At 41.6% G+C, this 19,165-nt stretch overlaps 4 protein-coding genes across 5 annotated transcripts in view; 3 read left to right on the top strand and 1 right to left on the bottom strand.

Annotated features, from left to right (window-relative positions):
- The first annotated feature begins 1,287 nt into the window (after nt 1-1,287).
- On the top strand, nt 1,288-4,194 carry rplp0 (ribosomal protein, large, P0). The gene is made up of 8 exons (XM_031846757.1): nt 1,288-1,329; nt 1,643-1,752; nt 1,876-2,051; nt 2,302-2,389; nt 2,863-3,009; nt 3,138-3,323; nt 3,440-3,580; nt 3,970-4,194. The coding sequence occupies exons 2-8, from the start codon at nt 1,699-1,701 to the stop codon at nt 4,126-4,128; spliced, it is 951 nt and encodes a 316-aa protein (XP_031702617.1). The 5' UTR covers nt 1,288-1,329; nt 1,643-1,698; the 3' UTR covers nt 4,129-4,194.
- A 1,610-nt stretch (nt 4,195-5,804) lies between these two features.
- golga7 (golgin A7) lies at nt 5,805-8,976 on the top strand. Of its 2 annotated transcripts, XM_031848651.1 has the most exons (6): nt 5,805-5,878; nt 6,404-6,526; nt 6,612-6,764; nt 6,863-6,964; nt 7,757-7,814; nt 8,114-8,976. In XM_031848651.1, exons 1-5 carry the CDS (start codon nt 5,840-5,842, stop codon nt 7,802-7,804), a joined length of 465 nt encoding a protein of 154 aa, XP_031704511.1. In that variant the 5' UTR covers nt 5,805-5,839; the 3' UTR covers nt 7,805-7,814; nt 8,114-8,976. The 2 variants fall into 2 exon arrangements, with proteins under 2 accessions (XP_031704511.1, XP_031704502.1); XM_031848642.1 differs by having other exon boundaries at nt 7,757-8,976.
- Nucleotides 8,977-9,211: 235 nt separating this feature from the next.
- r3hcc1 (R3H domain and coiled-coil containing 1) lies at nt 9,212-13,957 on the top strand. The gene is made up of 9 exons (XM_031846831.1): nt 9,212-9,337; nt 9,639-9,770; nt 9,959-10,096; nt 10,269-10,803; nt 10,993-11,168; nt 11,352-11,422; nt 11,501-11,596; nt 11,736-11,879; nt 13,610-13,957. The coding sequence occupies exons 2-8, from the start codon at nt 9,706-9,708 to the stop codon at nt 11,846-11,848; spliced, it is 1,194 nt and encodes a 397-aa protein (XP_031702691.1). The 5' UTR covers nt 9,212-9,337; nt 9,639-9,705; the 3' UTR covers nt 11,849-11,879; nt 13,610-13,957.
- Nucleotides 10,750-19,165, bottom strand: part of LOC116383182 (lysyl oxidase homolog 2A-like) — a 27,554-nt gene continuing 19,138 nt past the window's right edge. The window contains exons 9-14 of the mRNA XM_031846820.1: nt 17,118-17,283; nt 16,384-16,624; nt 15,880-15,995; nt 15,558-15,694; nt 15,027-15,138; nt 10,750-13,421 (exon numbers count right to left, since the gene is read on the bottom strand). Of these exons, the coding sequence (XP_031702680.1) occupies nt 13,351-13,421; nt 15,027-15,138; nt 15,558-15,694; nt 15,880-15,995; nt 16,384-16,624; nt 17,118-17,283 (843 nt within the window). The 3' untranslated portion in view covers nt 10,750-13,350. The remainder of the gene's footprint in view (nt 13,422-15,026; nt 15,139-15,557; nt 15,695-15,879; nt 15,996-16,383; nt 16,625-17,117; nt 17,284-19,165) is intronic.

Raw genomic sequence — 19,165 nt, 5'->3', positions numbered from 1 at the left:
CTACGGCTGCCATGTCCACCGAGGACAATCCTGCAACACACAGCGTGAGACCGGTCACTGTGGCTGGAATTGAGGTGACATACTTCTTCACAGGTGGGCCCTTGGCGATGACCAGGGTTGACAGTTGAGGGAGGTCACTCAGCCATGTTCTGAGGTGATGGCCGTCAGGCGACGGACGTCTTTCTGGCGTTTCCTGATGCGAGCGCCTGTAGAAAACAGCAAGAGTCTTCAGGCCAGGCATCAGCCTCATTGCATCTTCTGGTAATGAATGATCAATGCAGTCGATAAGCTCCAAACTGGACAAGACTGGGGCACCAGCTCCTCCTAAGGGACCTGGTGTGGGTCTGGAAATATTGTGAAAGGCACACCGTGTTTGCACGAAGGACAATGAGAGATGCTTCAGCTTAGGCAGGCGGTCAAGTATGGAGTGCACCATCCAAATAGTTTCTTCAAAGATCCCCATCTGATGACAGACCAGAGATGTGAGATTTGTAAACTGGGAGACAGCAGACATGAAGCCATCCATTCCTGCAGTGGGGAATGTAACATCACACATGCTAAGTTGGGTCAGCTGCTGGGGTTGAAGCACTGTAGAAGCATCTAGCAAAAGGGAAGTGTGACTGCTTCTAATGGCCAGACGTTTCAGATGTGGAAAGTCCTTTATGCAGTCGAGGCTCGCTTGGGAGCTTTGGTCCATTACCACTGTGGTGAGAGAAGGGAGGGACAGGGACAGTTGTTTCCAGTCCTTAGCTTTGGTGCTCCTTATCACCACACTTGTGACTTTTCTGCGGCGAAGAGTGGCCCAGAATCGACTGTTGTAAGTGCCTTTACGAAACCCCAGAACTACTGACCAGTCTTTCCAAAGGGATCCGTGGTCCACGAGTTTTCTGAAGTACTTGCAGGACGCCCGTGCGCTAAACTTGTCTGCCGGTGACAGATAGCCAAAAACGTGGTTCCAGATCTCTGACGGAAGCTGTAGAACCGGCTGTGCCATCGTTTTTCCTCTGCTATCGTTAGCTAGTTGGCTAAAACCAACGTTCATTTTACGAGGAACCGTTAACCACTGGCCTGTTCGAAAGGCAGAAACATCATAAACGTTACACCACGTTTCTGGCTTAAAGTTGACACGGTATGTATTGAAAGAGGCGTTGCTTGCAGTGGATTTACTCTTACGGTGATAGTGTGGCAACAGATGTGATTGACAGGGCAACCATCCAATAGCTGGGTAGCTGACGCCCATGCCTCCTCTGTGATTGGACAGTTGGTTGGTATATAACCTCCTCGCACATTTCCTATTTCCCTTTCTTTCACGCGACCCTACTGTGTGAGGTAAGGACATGGTTTCGCTCTTTCAGAAAAAAAGAAAAACCTAAAATGTAGAATTATTTGATGTTTGATTTATTGCTTCATGAGATAGACGCGTGTAGCACCTAACGCTAAATGTTTTGTGAGATATAACAGTACGGTGGTGAGGCCTAACTGCTAGCAACAAGCTAGCACGATAGTCGCAGCGCGGCCTGCTAATGTAGTGCTAACTGGTTGTTAGCCGACTAACTTTAAACGCTAGCTGTCAACCACATGGCAACGCCTGTATGTAGATTATATCGTTTTTTTTTTTTCTAATTTATTATTTTGTGTGCAGGTATTACCTTGTCTTTAAACCAGCTGTTTTAAGCGATCCTTGGAAGCACTGCAAAGATGCCCAGGGAAGACAGGGCCACGTGGAAGTCCAACTATTTTATGAAAATAATCGTAAGTAGGACTTAACCTAGAACCTTGTTGTACGTTTGTATTTAAGTATAGCTGATTTATATACTGTAACGTTACATATTTGTATTTATATATTTAATTACATTCCCGTTGTCCTCTTTGTAGCAACTTTTGGATGACTATCCGAAATGCTTCATTGTGGGTGCAGACAATGTCGGCTCCAAACAGATGCAGACCATCCGTCTGTCCCTGCGTGGAAAGGCTGTGGTGCTGATGGGTAAAAACACCATGATGCGCAAAGCCATCCGTGGTCACCTGGAGAACAACGCTGCCCTGGAGAAGTGAGTCTGGTATTTGACTTTTTTTTTTAACTAACATCGTTTTTTATATAGCAGGATAAGTTACAATGCAGCTTGTGTAGTACTGCTTTGTCGTTCCCCCTGCAAACAGCAACTGTTTCCACGCTATACCTGTCAGTCACCATCCCTTGACTGCCAGGCACGCACGGTTTCAGACAATTAAATGCTTGATTTCTTTGGAGAAATTATTATTTGCACACATATTGTAACAGTTAATTCCATAATTTGATAGGCTTCTGCCTCACATTAAAGGAAATGTGGGCTTTGTCTTCACCAAGGAGGATCTGGCTGAGGTCCGGGACATGCTGCTGACCAACAAGGTAATGCAATTAACAGAATCGTCATTGTTTTGTGTGACATGGATCCAGAGGGATGACTTTAGTCTTATTGTATTTGACACTGTCAAACATTATTACCAACTTATTAAGTTAGTCATCTGTTTGGCAGTTGGTGCTAGCACTTAACTTTTGATTAGAAAGTGTAAAATGCAGCTGCAACACTAAACTGTAAAGAAATCTGGTTTATTTCTAAGGCTGGTACTCAAAGACCTTGTCGAGAAGCAGGATAAGTTACAATGCAGCTTGTTTGGTACTGCTTTGTCGTTCCCCCTGCAAACAGCAACTGTTTCCACGCTATACCTGTCAGTCAGCATCACTAGACTGCCAGGCACGCACGGTTTCAGACACTGATTAAAACTTGAAGTTGAGCTCCAGCCAAAAATGTTCAAACCTACTCCTGAGGTTTAAATTCAGCCCCAGTAGAGTAGCACGCTAAACTGTCATCACTACCCCAGGTACCTGCAGCTGCCCGTGCTGGAGCCATCGCCCCATGTGAGGTCACTGTGCCAGCCCAGAACACTGGTCTGGGTCCTGAGAAGACCTCTTTCTTCCAGGCTCTGGGTATCACCACAAAGATCTCAAAGGGAAGCATTGAAATCTTGGTGAGTTTGAAAATTATTAATACTGTGTTTGAAAATTATTAATACTGTATTTGAAAAGCATGGATGTTAAACACAATGTACATCACAATGCTTGCATCAGTAACTAAAAAGCATCTCTGTCCCCTCAGAGTGACGTAGCTCTGATCAAACCTGGCGACAAGGTTGGTGCCAGCGAGGCCACACTCCTCAACATGCTGAACATCTCGCCCTTCTCCTACGGACTCAACATCCAGCAGGTGTATGACAATGGCAGTGTTTACAGTCCTGAGGTGCTCGACATCACTGAGGCTTCTCTGCATGCCAAGTTCCTGGAGGTGAGATGCTGTGTAAAAAAAATCAGTCCAAGGAATTGGGAAGCACTTAAAATGAAGTGGTCATATTTGTTTGTAATACACTGAAAAAGGGGTCACTTTAACAATTTTATTTTTAGGGTGTGAGGAACATCGCTAGTGTGTGTCTGGAGATCGGCTACCCCACTCTGGCCTCTGTCCCCCACTCCGTCATCAATGGCTACAAGAGAGTCCTGGCTGTCGCTGTTGAGACGGATTACTCCTTCCCCCTGGCAGACAAGGTATGCTCGTTTAAATCGGTACTTTCTCTTTAGTTAGCATGCAGATGAGCTTTAGTGTTGCGGTGTGTTTTGCATGATTGGGTAAATCTGTAAATGGGAAACTTAAAATGTACCTGGAGAAATGAGTTTGGTATTTCACCTTTTTTAACTTCAGCCATTGTTTTTATATAGCAGGATAAGTTACAATGCAGCTTGTGTAGTACTGCTTTGTCGTTCCCCCTGCAAACAATAACCTGTTTCCACGCTATACCCGTCAGTCAGCATCACTAGACTGCCAGGCACGCACGGTTTCAGACAAATGCTTCATTTATTTGTAGAAAGGATTATTCGCACACGCACAACCCTAACTGTGTAAATGGAAAACTTATCGTGTACCTTTGTCCTCACAGGTCAAGGCCTTCCTGGCTGACCCGTCTGCTTTTGCTGCTGTCGCAGCACCTGTAGCGGCTGCCGAGACTGCTGCTGCAGCAGCTCCAGCTGCTAAGGAGGAGGTCAAGGAGGAGTCTGAGGCGTCGGATGACGACATGGGCTTTGGTCTATTCGACTAATAAAATCCAGCAAACCATCCGGATTTGAGTCATTACACTATGATTCAATAAAGTCTCTTAAAGTCCCCCTGTTTTAGTTTCTTTTGCTTTAAATTGAAAGGTTGTATTGTATAAATGCATTTGGATGCAGTGCTCTGTTCCAGCAACTGACACGTGGTTGAGACTTAAGTAAACTATTGCAATTTGATGAAGCTGTATTTTTATTGATGCACACCAGAATGGATTAGAATTAAGAGATTTTTTTTTTTTTTTTTTCTTTTTTTTTTAAAATAGTATGATAAAGTAAAACTATCCTGCATTGTTTCTATATGAAAATCTAAATTTTCTAAAAGTAGCTAAGCCACTAAATCAAAAGAATTGCTACTTTCCACAGTGGCTACCTAACCCCAGTTTAATTATATTCTGATTACTGGAAAAATACTACAAAAATGCTATATTGACATAACTGAAGGTATCCAGGATGGAATGTCAAAAACAAACTCATGATATGCCGCGTCATGAAAAGGTAAACCGATAGTCAAGTGTAAGCCAATCATTGCACAGTATGCTGACAAATTAAGAAAAGTCTGTAGTATAGTCTTATGTGTATATATGTATACTGTTCAAAACCTCAAAGTCATTGGACTTGATCCAAAAACTAATTTAAGTCTTGGCCTAGACTGATTTTAGAAAGTCCAATAAATGTGAATGTATACTATGGAAAAGTAAAGGTTCATAGTATAGCTTTTCAAAAGCCAAAGTAATATGGTTTACTGAAAAGTCGATGTAGGAAGTTAGACAAGTAATGGTAGTAAAATATGAGTGCAGTGTTTTTCTGTTCCATAACACCCCATTTCTCATAAATGTCAATGGACGGTCTCGTACTCGTCAGCCTCTACAGTGGTGCTCTGACTACTGGTGCTCTCACAACGGTGAGGACTCGAACCTGGTGCTGGAGCCTTCCAAACCACCAATGCCACACTCACTTAGAAATATTTTTGTGTATTTGACTTAATGTTTGATCTCAAAATTCACTTCACTTAAGGTTCAACCCACAACCTCCAGACTTCTATCACCCTGAGCTATCTGGTCTGACTCATGTACCTGCTATTTTGTAGTATGTTTGACTTCTTTGCTTTGGGTGATGGACCTTCAAATTCCCTGCATCACATCAAACCCACAACCTCAGGTCTTCTGAGCAGTTCACTACCTGAGCTACTTGGTCATACCATTTCTACTCAACTCACACACAAAACATCTGGGATAACTAAACATCTGCTCAACCTTGCAGCATGACAGATTATTCTGCACATTACAAATATACAAAAATAAATTGGAAGTTGATAAGCATCGGTAGTTTACTTTATAATTGTGCCAAAAAAATTACATGTTTTAATAGTTCTTCAAGATATTGTATTCTGATTTTCTCTCCAAACAAACCAATCATAGAAAATAAAGACATACAAGTTTTAAAAGTTGTATTAAATCAATACATGATCACGACAGGAGTGCATGAAGTTAAAGAAAACAGATTTCAATTTTTACTAAGATACATACTATACTATGACTTCTTTATTCCACATTAGAGATACTATACAATTAGTTTTTTGGACATACTATACTTCGATATACAGTATAACATATCACTCATCAATATATTTGTGCAAAAGACACTTTTATTCTGAAAACAAAGGACCGGAAATGGCATAGGGACGGTGGAGCTGGAGCGTAGATGCGCAGCAGCTACAAGGAAACGTCCACTATGGCTGAGGTAAGGGCTTTTTCTTCAGGTGGACTGGGGGAGTTTTTCGTTTTTTAAAGAGCTACGTGGCTAAATGTTTAACGTTAACATGTTTACGGTGGTTTATTGATGTGGATGGTGTTAAAGGCTAACATGCCGTACTTTCCAGCGCCGTTGTAAGCACGTACTCGGCAAACGTAAGCGAACGTGTTATTAGCTAGCTAACTTTACCTCATAGGCGGATCATAGTATTCAATACAATTTGATCATACTATATTGTGCTATTGTTTCATAATGTCACACAGTAGCCCACATCAACATCACACATGTGGTAATTGTCGTCGGTAAAATCTAAGATGTTGTCGTAGCTATTAGCGTGCTAACAATGTTAGCTTGTGTAACGTCTAAAGTCTCTAAAGTTAGCTGATAGTATGGGCGTCATGATTTCCCCTACAGTTTGTGTAGTTAGCTGTACAGCAGGTGTCAATGAGTCAACCCTTCAGACTGGTACTTTTCTATGAAAGACAACCGCCTAAATGTTGATTGTTGGTCCAGACCCACAGTTTACAGGACCTCCAGCAGCCAGCTGTGTCCTCCAAGGTGTTTGTCCAGAGAGACTACGGCTCAGGAACCATCTCCAAGTTCCAGACCAAGTTCCCCTCTGAGCTCGAGTCAAGGGTGTGTATAGCGTTTACATGGATGCAGTGATTGTTGACTGAATGTGTAAAAGATTGTGTATGATATCTAAACTGTTTGTTTTCAGCTTGATAAGCAGCAGTTTGAGGAAACCATCCAGACTCTCAACAACTTGTACGCAGAGGCAGAGAAACTAGGGGGGAAGTCTTATTTGGAGGGCTGCCTGGCTTGTCTAACTGCCTACACAGTATTCCTCTGTATGGAAACACACTATGAAAAGGTAAAACGGTGTCAATGGTACGCTGTGTTTGACAGATCTACCTGACAATGTTTATCTTACATCTGCGTGCTGCTGTCTGTCTCTCTCTCTGTGTGCAGGTGTTGAAGAAGATTTCGAGGTACATTAAGGACCAGAATGAGAAGATTTATGCTCCCAGAGGCTTGCTGTTGACTGACCCCATAGAGAGAGGCCTCAGAGTCGTATCCTTCACCTGACATATAGCAGTATACAGCGGGGTAGAAAAGTATTGAAGTTACACCAATGTGAAATTAGGCTAACCGGTGGGTTTTGGCGAGGTAGGATTGGCTCCTCTTTTAATATTTACATCTACATGCTTCGCCAGGTTATTCTTTGACATGCGCCTAATTTTACACACTAATTCCAAAACTAGTCTTCTCAACGTCAGAGAAATTCGATACGTGGCTCCATAAATTAGGTAGTAAATTCAAACAAAGCTGGCATAACCTTGTGAAGAAAAGGTAAATATTGGTTGAAGCTAGGGTTGGTTATGTTGAGAAGAATAAGATGGATTTTAAAAATTATCCATGTGAAATACTTGGCCCAGTGTTACCAATTTATTTCCAATGAAAGCAGCCAGCAGCCCGAGCTTGAAAAGTCCCAAATTTAGCGACAAGTCGCCAGGTCAGCAGCACTGACAGCCTGACCCTTCAGGTCTCCTTCCAAAGCCTCTCCCCCTAGATGAGCTGTGGTTATTGGTAGCACACACAGCTGTCAAGCTAGCAGCTTATAAAACACTCAGGTGATAATGAGTGCACTGACAGAGAGCCGGCCAGTATGTAAGTAGGTCGACACGCAGGTATGGAGCTTATTACAGTAACAGCCACAGACGATATGTTTTTTCAGTGCATTTGATTTATTGATTTCTGTTAGAGTGAAAGAATTTTGTTAACAACATTATCAACCGTAGTTTTAACTATATGAGAAAATGTGCATCTAGCGTTGTGTTTTTCCCTTAACTTTCAATCTTCTAGGTTGAAATTACCATCTTTGAAGACAGAAATATTGGTTCTGGAAGATAAAGAACCGTTGGTATGGAGTCTTTCTGGTGTATTATTTTAATGAAAAATCATTATCACCACTGTATCACCACATTTGAGCTCTTAACTCAAGATATCTGGATTTTATTAAGGGATTTTACTTAACGTCAGCCGTGAAGCTTGTTCTTTTTAGCCACAAACGGATCACTGACCACTTTTCATTTAATTAAATGTGTGATCACTTAAGCAGGACATTTACTACTATCTAGTGCTCATAACACTAGAATCTTCATTGTCTGTACCCGTTGACTATTCTTCATGACATAATATTCTTTCTTTCTACCTCCTCAGTATATTTGTTGACCAGAAACTCATCATCTGTCTGGCAGCAAATATTCAGATGTCTGCTTCACCTGAATCGATGTATATAATTTAGATCTGATCCTCTTCTCTGTTATTTATGAGTACTCTACTGTCTGCCTATCCTAACATGTTTGTAAATGTGTGTTCATGTCTATTTGATACATGCAGTGATGTACAAATCATGTCCTAGTTGATCAAGACAGTTCTTTATGAACAGTGCCATTGTGTTAAATGCCTCTTTTTGACCATGGTAAATATAAGTGATTTCACTTGTGTATGTTTTTTTTTTTGCAAATAATATAAAGTCAAATTATGTATGTAGTCACCAAGAACTGTTAAGAGAGTTGTTGGCCCGGTTCGTAAACTATAACCCTGTTATGGGCAGCGCTCCACAGTGTTGACATGCTGGTTGTAGCCTTTGTTGAGGCAAATGTTTTGTTATCAGTACATGAATGTGACACTTTTTTTTGGGGGGGAGAGTCTTGTCTTGTAAAATATGCACTTGGAAGTTCTGAACTGGATTTTTGTGACTGAAGATGGAGCATGTATACTGTTTGTACGTCCATCACAATATAACAGCGTGACCTGGTAGATTTTGAGAAGTTTCCATCTGTGTCATAGTACAACATCACTAAATCTTAGTCAAGTCCTGTTACATGTTTCCCACGAGATGCACCATCTATATTACGAATGTCCTCCCACTTATCCATAATCACCAAACGCTACAGAAACCTTAAACACTCTCAACACCACAGATGATTGCTATTGGTGTTTGATGCAGCTGGTTTACTTTTCTAATAAATATTGTTCTGTTTTATCTAAATAAAATGTCCTGCCTGAAATATGTATAACTCCATGTGTTTTTGAATTTATTTCAAATACCACAGTGCATAAGGCTTTGGAAATAGTGTTTTGTGTGCGCAATGGGTTCAAAACACAGTATTTGGTTTGAATATCTATTACCACATAAATATTGGATGCAATTTTTTAGTATGTTTTAAAAAAGATTTGTACGAACGTCGCTTTTATTGTGAAGGAGTCAGACCGGATATTCTGCCGCTTCTGAAGGAACGCCAAAAAACATCTGCTTCCGGTAGAGAAATAGTAAAGGCAACTGTGATCTACTGCTGCTACTTGTGACTTCTTTAACGCTACGTGAACAGCATCTCACTGAAACAAGTCACAATAATAAATCACACTTTAACCACGACGGTAAGCACACTCTAATCACTAAAAGCTTAAGCTAACGTAAACACAACTTACCTCGTGCGTTAACCAGAGTCTGCTAGCTTTGTTTTGACTTGTTTATTTGTGCTTTAGGTAAATAAAAACGCACCATAACCAGCTAGTTTTCTGCTCCAGTTAGCTTAAACTAACATAGCTATTAATACATTGACCTTCCCAACTACGGTTGCTGGCTCGCCACGGTGAATTTGCATGATTTTTTTTGTTACCATTGCGGATAACGTGAGGTTAGATCAGTAATACATGAACTTATCCACGCTGTCCACAGGACCCGTCCCTCTCTGGCCACCCTGGCGTTTGCTTGTATCGATGGCATCTACCTCCCAAAGCAGGAGATGGTGTTCCTGCATCACGTCAACGATGAGCTGGAAGCATACCAACAGAAGAGCAACCACAAGAGGTATAATTGTGTTTATACCTGTCCTGGTTTCATTGTTTATAACCTTTATTTAATCAGGTGGTCTCATTGACATTACATCCTCAAAACCAAGTCTTATCTTGAACATTTGCAACAATGAAGTTGCTTTTAAACTGTCAAAAGAAAAACTGACCTTATTGTCTTTCTGTGTTGACACGTGTCCCTGTCAGTGTGCTCCTGTTCCCCCCTCTACCGAGCAGACTGCGATACCTGATCCACAGGACCATAGAGGACCTGCCAGAGCTCACCACCTTCTCAGTAGGGGACAGCTGGTGCCGTCGGGTGGTGGTCTGCCATTCTGAGCTAAGGTCCGGACTATAGACAAGATCTCTGTTATTTGATGTGTAATTAACTTGGCTGTATTGCTTAGTATGTGCAGGTTGCCAGTTTGTTTTTGTTACACATTGTTGTTTTTTGTTTTTGTCTTTTTTTTATAGTTTAAATTACTTGTTAAGATAAAACATTTGTGTTTTCCTGTAGGGGTGTGGAAGAGGAAGTCAGTGACGGGGAGAGCAACAACAGCTTTTGTGAACAGCCCCTAAGAAACAGGAAGGAGAAAGGTGGCAACGCCAAGCGTAAATCTTCTATCCCATCGCGAGGCCGAGGACCCAAGAGGCCGGACAAACCTCTTTACATGCCACGAGCTGCTCGGGAGAGACTCTCCTTACAAAATGAAGCGTCAGGAGATCCAGGGTTGCCCAGTCCAGCCTCTAGTAGCTGTAGCTGCGTTGGCAGCTCATGCGACTCTTGTTTCTCTCCCGAAACAACAGAAAAAACAAAGTCCCCGACCACATCCAGCGAGGAGTGTGTCCTCAGTGCAGTGGAGTGTATCCCTAACCATGTTGCCGACAGTTCAGCAGTTTGTGAAGAGAAACCAAAGTTGTTGCTGACGCCGAATGAAGCTGAGCCCCTAGTCTGGCAACAGACGGTGTCCTGCTTCAACGACATGAGTCTGGAGGACGATGAGAAGGGCGAGGGAGACGTATGCACAGACACAGACGATGTAACTGAAGAGGTACGCCTGCTTTTGCTGTTTTTCTTACTTACTTTATCCATTTTACTGACATACATATATATTAATATTAGCATCATGTCATTGCTCTGTACTTTTTGTTCTTTGGTTTAACGTTTACATTAAACTCTTTAAAGTTGAGGCCACATTAGCATCATAAATTGTCATATTTGTTTGTGTTTGTCCTATCAGATCAAGACACGTCTGAAAGAGCCGGAGACCATTTCCATTGAGCACGTTCACAATGACTACTCCTTTTATGAGAATGTGGGTTACAGCCTGGAAAGGTTTTGCCACGTCATCGAGATCTATGACTTCCCAGTTTGTTTCAAGACAGATGACCTCCTGGATGCTTTTACAGACCACAGGTACGAGCAGAGAGTTTAGATCCTAAATCTGTCTCCGTCAGCTTTTCTATTCTAGTTCATGAGGCTGCTGGGGTTTAAGTTTATTCAACTGTGGCTTTAGATATATTCCTGTACGTCCAATGTAAGCTATTTTAACATCTCAGACAATTGTTCTACAAACCTCTGCTTTCCTGTCTGTCACAGTGATGGTGGAATGAAGATCGAGTGGGTTGACGACACACATGCCCTGGGGGTTTTCTCCAACGAGACGGCAGGTATGGAGTCCTCGCTGCACAATGAATGTCGTGCTGAGGTTAAAAGATTGTACTGACATATAGCAATGCCATGTGCAGCAATCCAGGCACTCTCCATTTGCCATCCACTGCTGAAGGCAAGAGCGTTGAATGAAGCGAGTATAAAAGCCAAAGGAAAGGCCAGCAGACGAGCAGGTAGGTGATTCATCGAACATGTATAAGCCCCAGAGCTACTTGGAATAAATAACACAGCCCTTCTGTGGTATATAGTATCATCTTTTGTTTCAACACTGGACAATGTGGATCAGATGGTTGTTTCTATGCCATCTTCCAGAGTCTATCCAGCCAGTAAAGGAGCGTCCTCGGACAGACTGTGCTGTTGCCAAGCGGATGGTGACCAGAGCCCTGGGGATGCAGGGACGAGGCACAAGAGGGCAGCGATATTGAAGGGAATCGCAAACACTGTCGGCTTAAACAGGTGAACGGATGAACACAAGTGACAAAGGAAGTTCTAAGCAATTTTAAGAGTACGCAGGCAGAATTGTGGAGTTTGCTACGGAGTTAACTTAATGTTTGTCCAACTATAGCTGCCACAGTGATCTGATTGCTAGTGAGCAGAACACTAAACTTGGGATAGCTGTTAACTGTTAAATATACAAGACTTGAATGTCACATTCCGCAACGCGTCTCTTAATTTGCATACGAGGTTCTATTTCTATACACTAAGAATTTATAAAAAAGTTTCATCATTTAGATTTGGATCTGCATTCACCAATATTTATTTTAAAAATGTAAAAATTCTTTTCCACATTCACCCTTTCATATAAAATATAACCAGTCAGGCAGCAAGCAACAAGTACTCTTTTAAAATAAAAATAAAAAAAAAAAACCTTAATTCACAAAACAATGAAGAGGCATTTTCACATACATTTGTAGCTTTTTCAGTATGGTCGTCCACAATGTTATCACGGTCCCTGACGAGAATAATGTAACAAAACTCAGACATTGAGAAATAAGCTATGGGGATGCAAAGATCATGAAGATGAAAATGTGTCGACTCAAACAACCAAGACAAAAAAACTCAATAAATAAAACATTTTCAAAAGCGACCTCAAGTATGTGGAACACAAAATCCTGATAGAAAAAAAAAAAAAAAAGCCTATTTATGCTTAATTCTAACAATTTATGAGTGAAAATGTTTACAAGTTGACAGAAACACTGCAGGAAACAAATCCAATACAATTTACCGTGTTCAGAACTAAAGGAGCCATGACAGAAAATGTGAAAATAAATCAAAATTTAGGCCTAAATTACAGTTTGGGTTACAAGTTGTCATCAATTATTTGTCAGTTTCATTGTTTGCCATGTTGCTCTACAGTAATTATAATCGTGTACTGTATTTGTTCTCAGTTTCGAGTTAAAGCCTTTAACCATCCAATACTGTGGATTCATCTGTTTTGGGTGGGAAACATACAGTGCAAGATTCAGTTGTAGCACCAGGTTCCAGTACACTCGTTTCATCCATCCTAAGCAAACACAACATAGGGGTGAAAGGTGTCATCTAATGGATGTTGGTTTCAGGCTTTTCCCAAACTTTGGCTTTGAAAAACAACTGTTGGCACAGTTAATTTAATAAATTATGTGGCTGCATCCTTCCCTGACATCTCTCCCAGTAAGCACCAGGTCGAAATCTACATTTCACTGATGGCAAAGGCACTACAACATTAAAAGATAAGGACATTTTTTTTGTACAGCTGAATGTGGTTATTAATAGATAAGCAAAGCAGTTCATTTTCTCATTGAATCGTTGTCCGTTGTACCGGTTGAGCCCTGAGACCAAAAACAAACCAGCACGGCTCCAAGGAAGCAAAACAGCACAGCTCCCTCTAGTGGTTGTCGAATATCAATATATGATTCCCTAATGTCAATCTGCTTGGTCTACCTTTGGTCTACCGATGGGAGACCTGGTTGGTCAACAGTCCAGGGAATGTCTCCTCTGTTTCTGAACTCATTGAGCCACCTGTGAAGAAGGAAAAGATGATGGAGACAAGAGCTAACCAATACATAACACAAATGCTGAAAAAAAAGAAGTCTTAACGTAAGAGTGTACCACTCTTTTTGGATTCCATCATGCAAACGAACCATTCTGTTTTCAAGCATGTTATAATATACCTTCTACTGTCAAACACTGTGTTCTATTTCCTACAGAAAGGTCCAGCGGAGGTGTCTGCCTCCATTCATCGGGCCTCTAGAGGCTCCACAGTGGCCACAAACAGCCAGCTGATGAAGAAGAGTATGACTACCGTCCAAGCACCGTTTTCCTGCTTCCCTGGTTGGTACAGCAGGTTTGCATGGTGACGAATGGGACGGGCAAGAGTTGACTGCCTCACATCAGCAACATCCACACTGCCGACGTGTTCCTTGAGTGAATCACAACCAGCCTCACAGTCTCAAAGTTGCTGCTCTAAAGCTGAACCTGACCCCTTTTGGACATTATTGATGTGGTTCCAGTTGTTCACTGTTAAGATCAATAAAGAAAGTAGAGTCCAATGCAAACAGTGGTGTCACATGGAAAGCTGGAGAAGCTCTTTGTTTTGATTTGAATGCATGACGTCTTCAAAGTAAAGTGTGTTTCAAGTGTCTTTCATTTCCAGACAGCTTTACTTCCTCCTTGCCCAAGTGATGCAGGATTTGGTTGCATAATTCTACATAAGTAATTCTTTCAAAACTAAATGTTGAAATCCTCCACACATTAATTCTCAGGATTTGGTTGAAGCTGTCGTTACAGCCAGGTTTTTATATAGAGTGCACAGCTCCAACTGACAAATGTAGGTGCATTAACATGAATCAGATCTTTAAGATAACACTAAGTATTGTTTTTTAAAAGCCAGCACGGACACGGTCGTAAAGAAAGAAACATGTACCAGCAATGTTAATGCTGGACTCGATGCTGAATCAATGTTTTCTAATGTTTTAGTTCATTTTCAAACTTTGTTTAAATTGTTACATTACAGAACGAAAGCTTGAGTTTGGAAACTTGGAATGTTGAGCCCTTTGTTCCCGTTGCTGTATTTAGTAAATGAAAGATGTTGAGTGTTTTATGTTTTGTCGTACTGAAATGAGAGGTTTCCCTGAAATTATCTTTTGTGCCTGAAGCGGGAGTGACGGGACTTGTTCTGTGGTATGTCTCTATGCATTACCCATGTCGACTAATTGTAGAATTTAACTGCATCCCTTGAGTCATTTCAGGGAAAAGAAGACTTAATTATAGCGTTTAATGCTCCGCAATCCCATGAAAATATGAAAACCACACATGGTTTAAACTTGATTCGTTGTATAAAAGTTTCAGTGATGTAAAAGTTGTAATAAACAAAAGGGACAGTTAATGTGTGTGTCAGTGGCTCTACTTTGATACGTTTGAAATGAAATGTGTTAAATGTTGATTATCTTAACAAGGATGTTTATACCTACATCAGGTTATAGTATAAAAAGTGTAAACTCATCTTATTTAATATATTTAATATTTTGCTTCAAACCCCACAACTGAACTCTTGCCATCTTAGTTAATACCATTTTAACCCAAGTGCAGAAGGGATGGTGGGTCTTCATAAGGTAAGGGTCTCACCTATATGACAGTTGTATGTCCACATGCGTTGTCCGTCGTACCGGGAGCGGCACCTCATAATGTTGTTGGTGTAATCTGATTCTGCAACCTCATAGTTAGGGTTTATCACAACCTGGGAGAACAAAAACAAACAAACAATCTTTGTTGAAAGTCTGAAAGAAACATTCTCTTTCCTTGATACATAAGGGCCGAATAATACAGATTTAGTGAGTTTTATTGCTGCAACTGATTTAGAAAGACAATCGTTTAGTGGCGGATGTCAGAGTTTGTCTCTCAATCTAGTTATTAGAAATTTAGTTTCAGCAGCAGCCAAAGTGTCTGTGTCCTTCAACAACCTCTGCTAAGTCTGAGTATACTCAGGCTGAGCGCCAAACACAAGCAGATGAGGAGACGTGGAAAGTCTTGCCATGTGTTTGGTCTATAAGACTACGCTGGCTGGAGATGAGACAATCATTCCCGATGCAGATGTGCCGCTATCTGCTATTTATCTACCGCTATCGACTGGCTAGACCGGCAGACCAAATGTTTCACCTGGAAGATGTAGTCGCCGGGCTTCACATCTGTGATGTCAATCCACTGACAGTCGATGTCGTGCCTGTAGGTATCCCAGCAGCCCAATGTGATGCCTTGTGCCCCGAAGTTTGCACATGCATACTTCTTCTCGATTCCTGTCAGCATTCACAACAGTTTCAGTTTTAGTATTAAGCCTTTCAGAACTTTCAACAGCATACATTGTTTTTACAATATTCTCTTCGTATGAAAGCAAAATCCTGTTAAACCACAATTCAGTAGCACAATTCTACACAAAGCCACAGTATGTGATAGAAATATAAAGGGAAGGAAGACTATTTACCCTCGTCACAGTGAGTGTCCTCCAGACAGAAGCTGGCTTTGTGTCCCTCTGCAACTTTAGTGCCATTTAGACTCAACAGGTCATAGTGGGTGAAAACCTCCATACTGTGGTAATGTCTGGAATAGACGAGACAAAACTTAATGTTGAAACGTCCTATATATGTCATCATATAGCAACTCCTCAATAACACACATGCTCTGATCCAGGACTAGGCCTTATGGGGGGAAAGCCAAATCGCCAGTGGAATATAGGGATTTCCAGGGCAGTTAACATCGGTAATTAATTACAAAAGATTCATTCCATATGATTTCATTCAGTTTCACATATGCAGTATTCATATGTGAAACTGAATGATCCCCTCAAAGGATTCATGACATTTTGACATCCAGCATTAACATGAACAACAGTAACCCCCGTGTCATCATTTGAGAGTAACAGATCAGGTTTCATACAGTCAACATTATGAAAGCAAACTACAAACTGTAGCTCTCGTTGAGGTCTCACCTGTGACACTCATGCCAAACCCAGGAGTGGTGTGCCGCCCGTGGCCTGAAGTCTGACTGGCCGTTGTTGTGGATCTGGGAGGAGAAGCGGAGAAGGCGGCGGTGGGAGTTGGGGTCAGCTGTGTCAGCACTTTCGGACAGACAGTGCTCCTCGTGGGCACACTGCAACGCGTACATGGGTCTGTCCTCCAGGTAGGTGGTCTGCTCCACAGCCTGGGTGCTGAGGACCAGGTCTGGGGCCACTGGGAGGGTGAGAGTAACAAGGTACGAAGTGGTTAAGACCAGCATGAAACTAAAAGTTCCCCAATTAGCTGTAGAGCATCAAGTTAGTCTTTAATAATATTCCTTACTATCAGAGTTTTATAAACTTCATATCCAACAGCACAATACAGTATTTACCACATATTTCATTTCATTCCAACGCATATTGTTGTCCAGTTCACAGCCTTCTTCACAGCAGACATTTCAACTTGCCATTAATAGGAAAAGTGCAGGTAATACTAATAACATCAATGATGGCTCAGTAAAGTGTCCCAGTAAGTCATGACAGAGTGACAGTGAGCCAACATGCACAACACCAGGACCCTGAAACTGAAGCAGCCAAACTGAAGCAGCTTACGCATTCATTTCTTTCATTTACACATGGGCTTTTCCTGCTGTGACATATCGTCATGTCTTCCATATAAAAAAAAGATTGTGAACGTAAACATGTGATTGTATTCTACAGTTTCTTACTCTGAGTACAGGAGACCCCCGCAGCAAAGCGTCCACCTCCTTTGGGACAGTGAACGTGTTTCCCGTGATGTAGACACTGATCCAGAGTAAGCTCAGTTCCTGAACACCGCACTCCACTCATCAAGACTACGTCAGCTGAGGAATCTCCTTCCCAGTACCATGTTTCCTGATTAAAGAAAGAGAATGAGCCCATCGAGCTTAGTTTGTTTGGACAGACCTGTAATGTGATGTTATATGATCTGGGCTTGTCCCAGGTCATATACGACTTTAAAGTTTTTGCTTTCAGGTCTGAGGACTAGTCAAGCCTTTCGGTAGTCAAGTCTTGACTAGCCTGGTTCTGTCCCAAGGTAAAACAATCTACCTATCAACATCTAAAAAGTTTGTTCATTAAAATATCAAATTTCTCTAATGCGTACAAAAACTGAAGTGTAACCTAGTCGTAGTTTGTGCCTCTCATGTAATACCATAATACATGACAGAGATTTTGTTATCTTCTGGACTGCGAGGTTTCCCGGGTCTCTGCCTTTGTGCTAAGCTAGGCTAACTGGCTGCTGGTAGCTTCACAATTATCGTATAGACACAAGAGTGGTAGCGATCTTCTCATCTGACTCTCCGTTAGAAAGTGAATACGTGTATTTTCCAAAATGTCAAACTATTCATTTAAATCTGACATAATTCCAAGTCTCAAGTCTACATATTTGCTACATAGGTTCATCTATTTATGCTCGAGTCAGCTGGACTCAAACAGAAGATCATGTTGCTCAAGCTGCACAAGACTGTTTTAAGCAGAAACATTATCTTAATTTTCCTCCTGTATTTAATTTGCAGACATTATCCCAGTTGCCCCACACGGCATATCTAATCAAAGGGTCCACCACAGCTCTGCTGTCCTCACAGTCCTGACTCAGCCTCATTACAACATTTTGCAGACCACGAGGAAACCACCTGTGAAGGAAACGACTCATACTTTCCGTAATCTTTCAAGAAAGTGGAGGATTCATGAGAAAGATATTGAGCTGAGGGATATGGATGTGGGAGTAGATGCTGGTGGGCTGAGGAGAGGGGTAGACAGCAGTTTGAGGTTGGTGTCATTTGTTCCGTCTGGTGGTGGGGTTTGCGTGCAGAAGTATTTAATTCAGACAGGAAAGCATCTCTCTAGAGAAGCTGAGTCTTTGCTCTGCTACGATAACAAAGAGCAGACATTTATTAATTCTAAACCTACAATATGAGAAGTCTTATGTAATGGCAACTTACTGTATTTGATAAAGAGACTTGTTATTATTAAACTTGACCTGCTTATTTGACTTGGCATTGTATTATTTTTTCTATAAAGCGAAATAGCTACTTGTAATCCAAGTAGACCCTTTATTTCACCCTGGAAAAGCCCAATGTTGAACTGTACTTGACTAAAGGACGAGTACTCAATCAGTGCTGCAAACAGATGATGACATGTTCATGTGTTGTCTCATTAGAAGTGCATTGTACTTAATTGTCCAAAACAAACTTTAGTGAGATAATCAGCCAGCAACATATCCAGTCCATGTTCCACTCCACACGTACACACATGAGTCACACATGCTTTCCAGGCCTATATCATCTGAAACCACACATACACCCCTGGTTTCAAAATACAAATATATAAAGAGCACAAGGGGGGTTTAACTTAACCAGCTTCTCACCTTATGACATAAAGAAAGCGCTGGGGGTGTCCTTTAAAAATAAAGACATAAACGTAAGCAGGACAGCACTGTGACGCTGCCAAGTCATGCAGCGGGCTTTAGCGGTGGAAAGCTGAACTAAACTTCAAACAGTAAACAAAGGTTTCGCCATCACTCCTGCTGAAGAGTTTAAAGCTCATCTGTGTTTTAGGTTTATCACTCCAAGCCAGCTTTCTGCTCTGACGTTGTGTTTTTGAAGTTTCTAGGACAGTTACAACCTTATTTTGCCCTCTGGGATCAATAAAGTTCAAGTTCAAGTTAATGGCATCCACACACACACACGCACACACACACACACACACACACACACACACACACACACACACACAC

The sequence above is a fragment of the Anarrhichthys ocellatus genome, unplaced genomic scaffold (assembly GCF_004355925.1).
Source record: "Anarrhichthys ocellatus isolate YVR2014 unplaced genomic scaffold, GSC_Weel_1.0 scaffold1, whole genome shotgun sequence".
Classification (NCBI taxonomy): Eukaryota; Metazoa; Chordata; class Actinopteri; order Perciformes; family Anarhichadidae; genus Anarrhichthys; species Anarrhichthys ocellatus.
This window is presented reverse-complemented; position numbering and strand designations above follow the sequence as displayed.

What these genes read in the sequence shown, in the direction of transcription:
- rplp0 (XM_031846757.1), top strand. Translation starts at nt 1,699, where the DNA reads ATGCCCAGGGAAGACAGGGCCACGTGGAAGTCCAACTATTTTATGAAA. An exon ending in ACTATTTTATGAAAATAATC is followed by an intron (nt 1,753 to 1,875) that starts GTAAGTAGGACT and finishes TCCTCTTTGTAG; the next exon opens with CAACTTTTGGATGACTATCC. An exon ending in TGCATGCCAAGTTCCTGGAG is followed by an intron (nt 3,324 to 3,439) that starts GTGAGATGCTGT and finishes TTTTATTTTTAG; the next exon opens with GGTGTGAGGAACATCGCTAG.
- golga7 (XM_031848651.1), top strand. Translation starts at nt 5,840, where the DNA reads ATGCGCAGCAGCTACAAGGAAACGTCCACTATGGCTGAG. An exon ending in TGGAAACACACTATGAAAAG is followed by an intron (nt 6,765 to 6,862) that starts GTAAAACGGTGT and finishes CTCTGTGTGCAG; the next exon opens with GTGTTGAAGAAGATTTCGAG. An exon ending in TAGAGAGAGGCCTCAGAGTC is followed by an intron (nt 6,965 to 7,756) that starts GTATCCTTCACC and finishes TCAATCTTCTAG; the next exon opens with GTTGAAATTACCATCTTTGA.
- r3hcc1 (XM_031846831.1), top strand. Translation starts at nt 9,706, where the DNA reads ATGGTGTTCCTGCATCACGTCAACGATGAGCTGGAAGCATACCAACAG. An exon ending in CAGACGATGTAACTGAAGAG is followed by an intron (nt 10,804 to 10,992) that starts GTACGCCTGCTT and finishes TTGTCCTATCAG; the next exon opens with ATCAAGACACGTCTGAAAGA. An exon ending in TTTCTCCAACGAGACGGCAG is followed by an intron (nt 11,423 to 11,500) that starts GTATGGAGTCCT and finishes TGCCATGTGCAG; the next exon opens with CAATCCAGGCACTCTCCATT.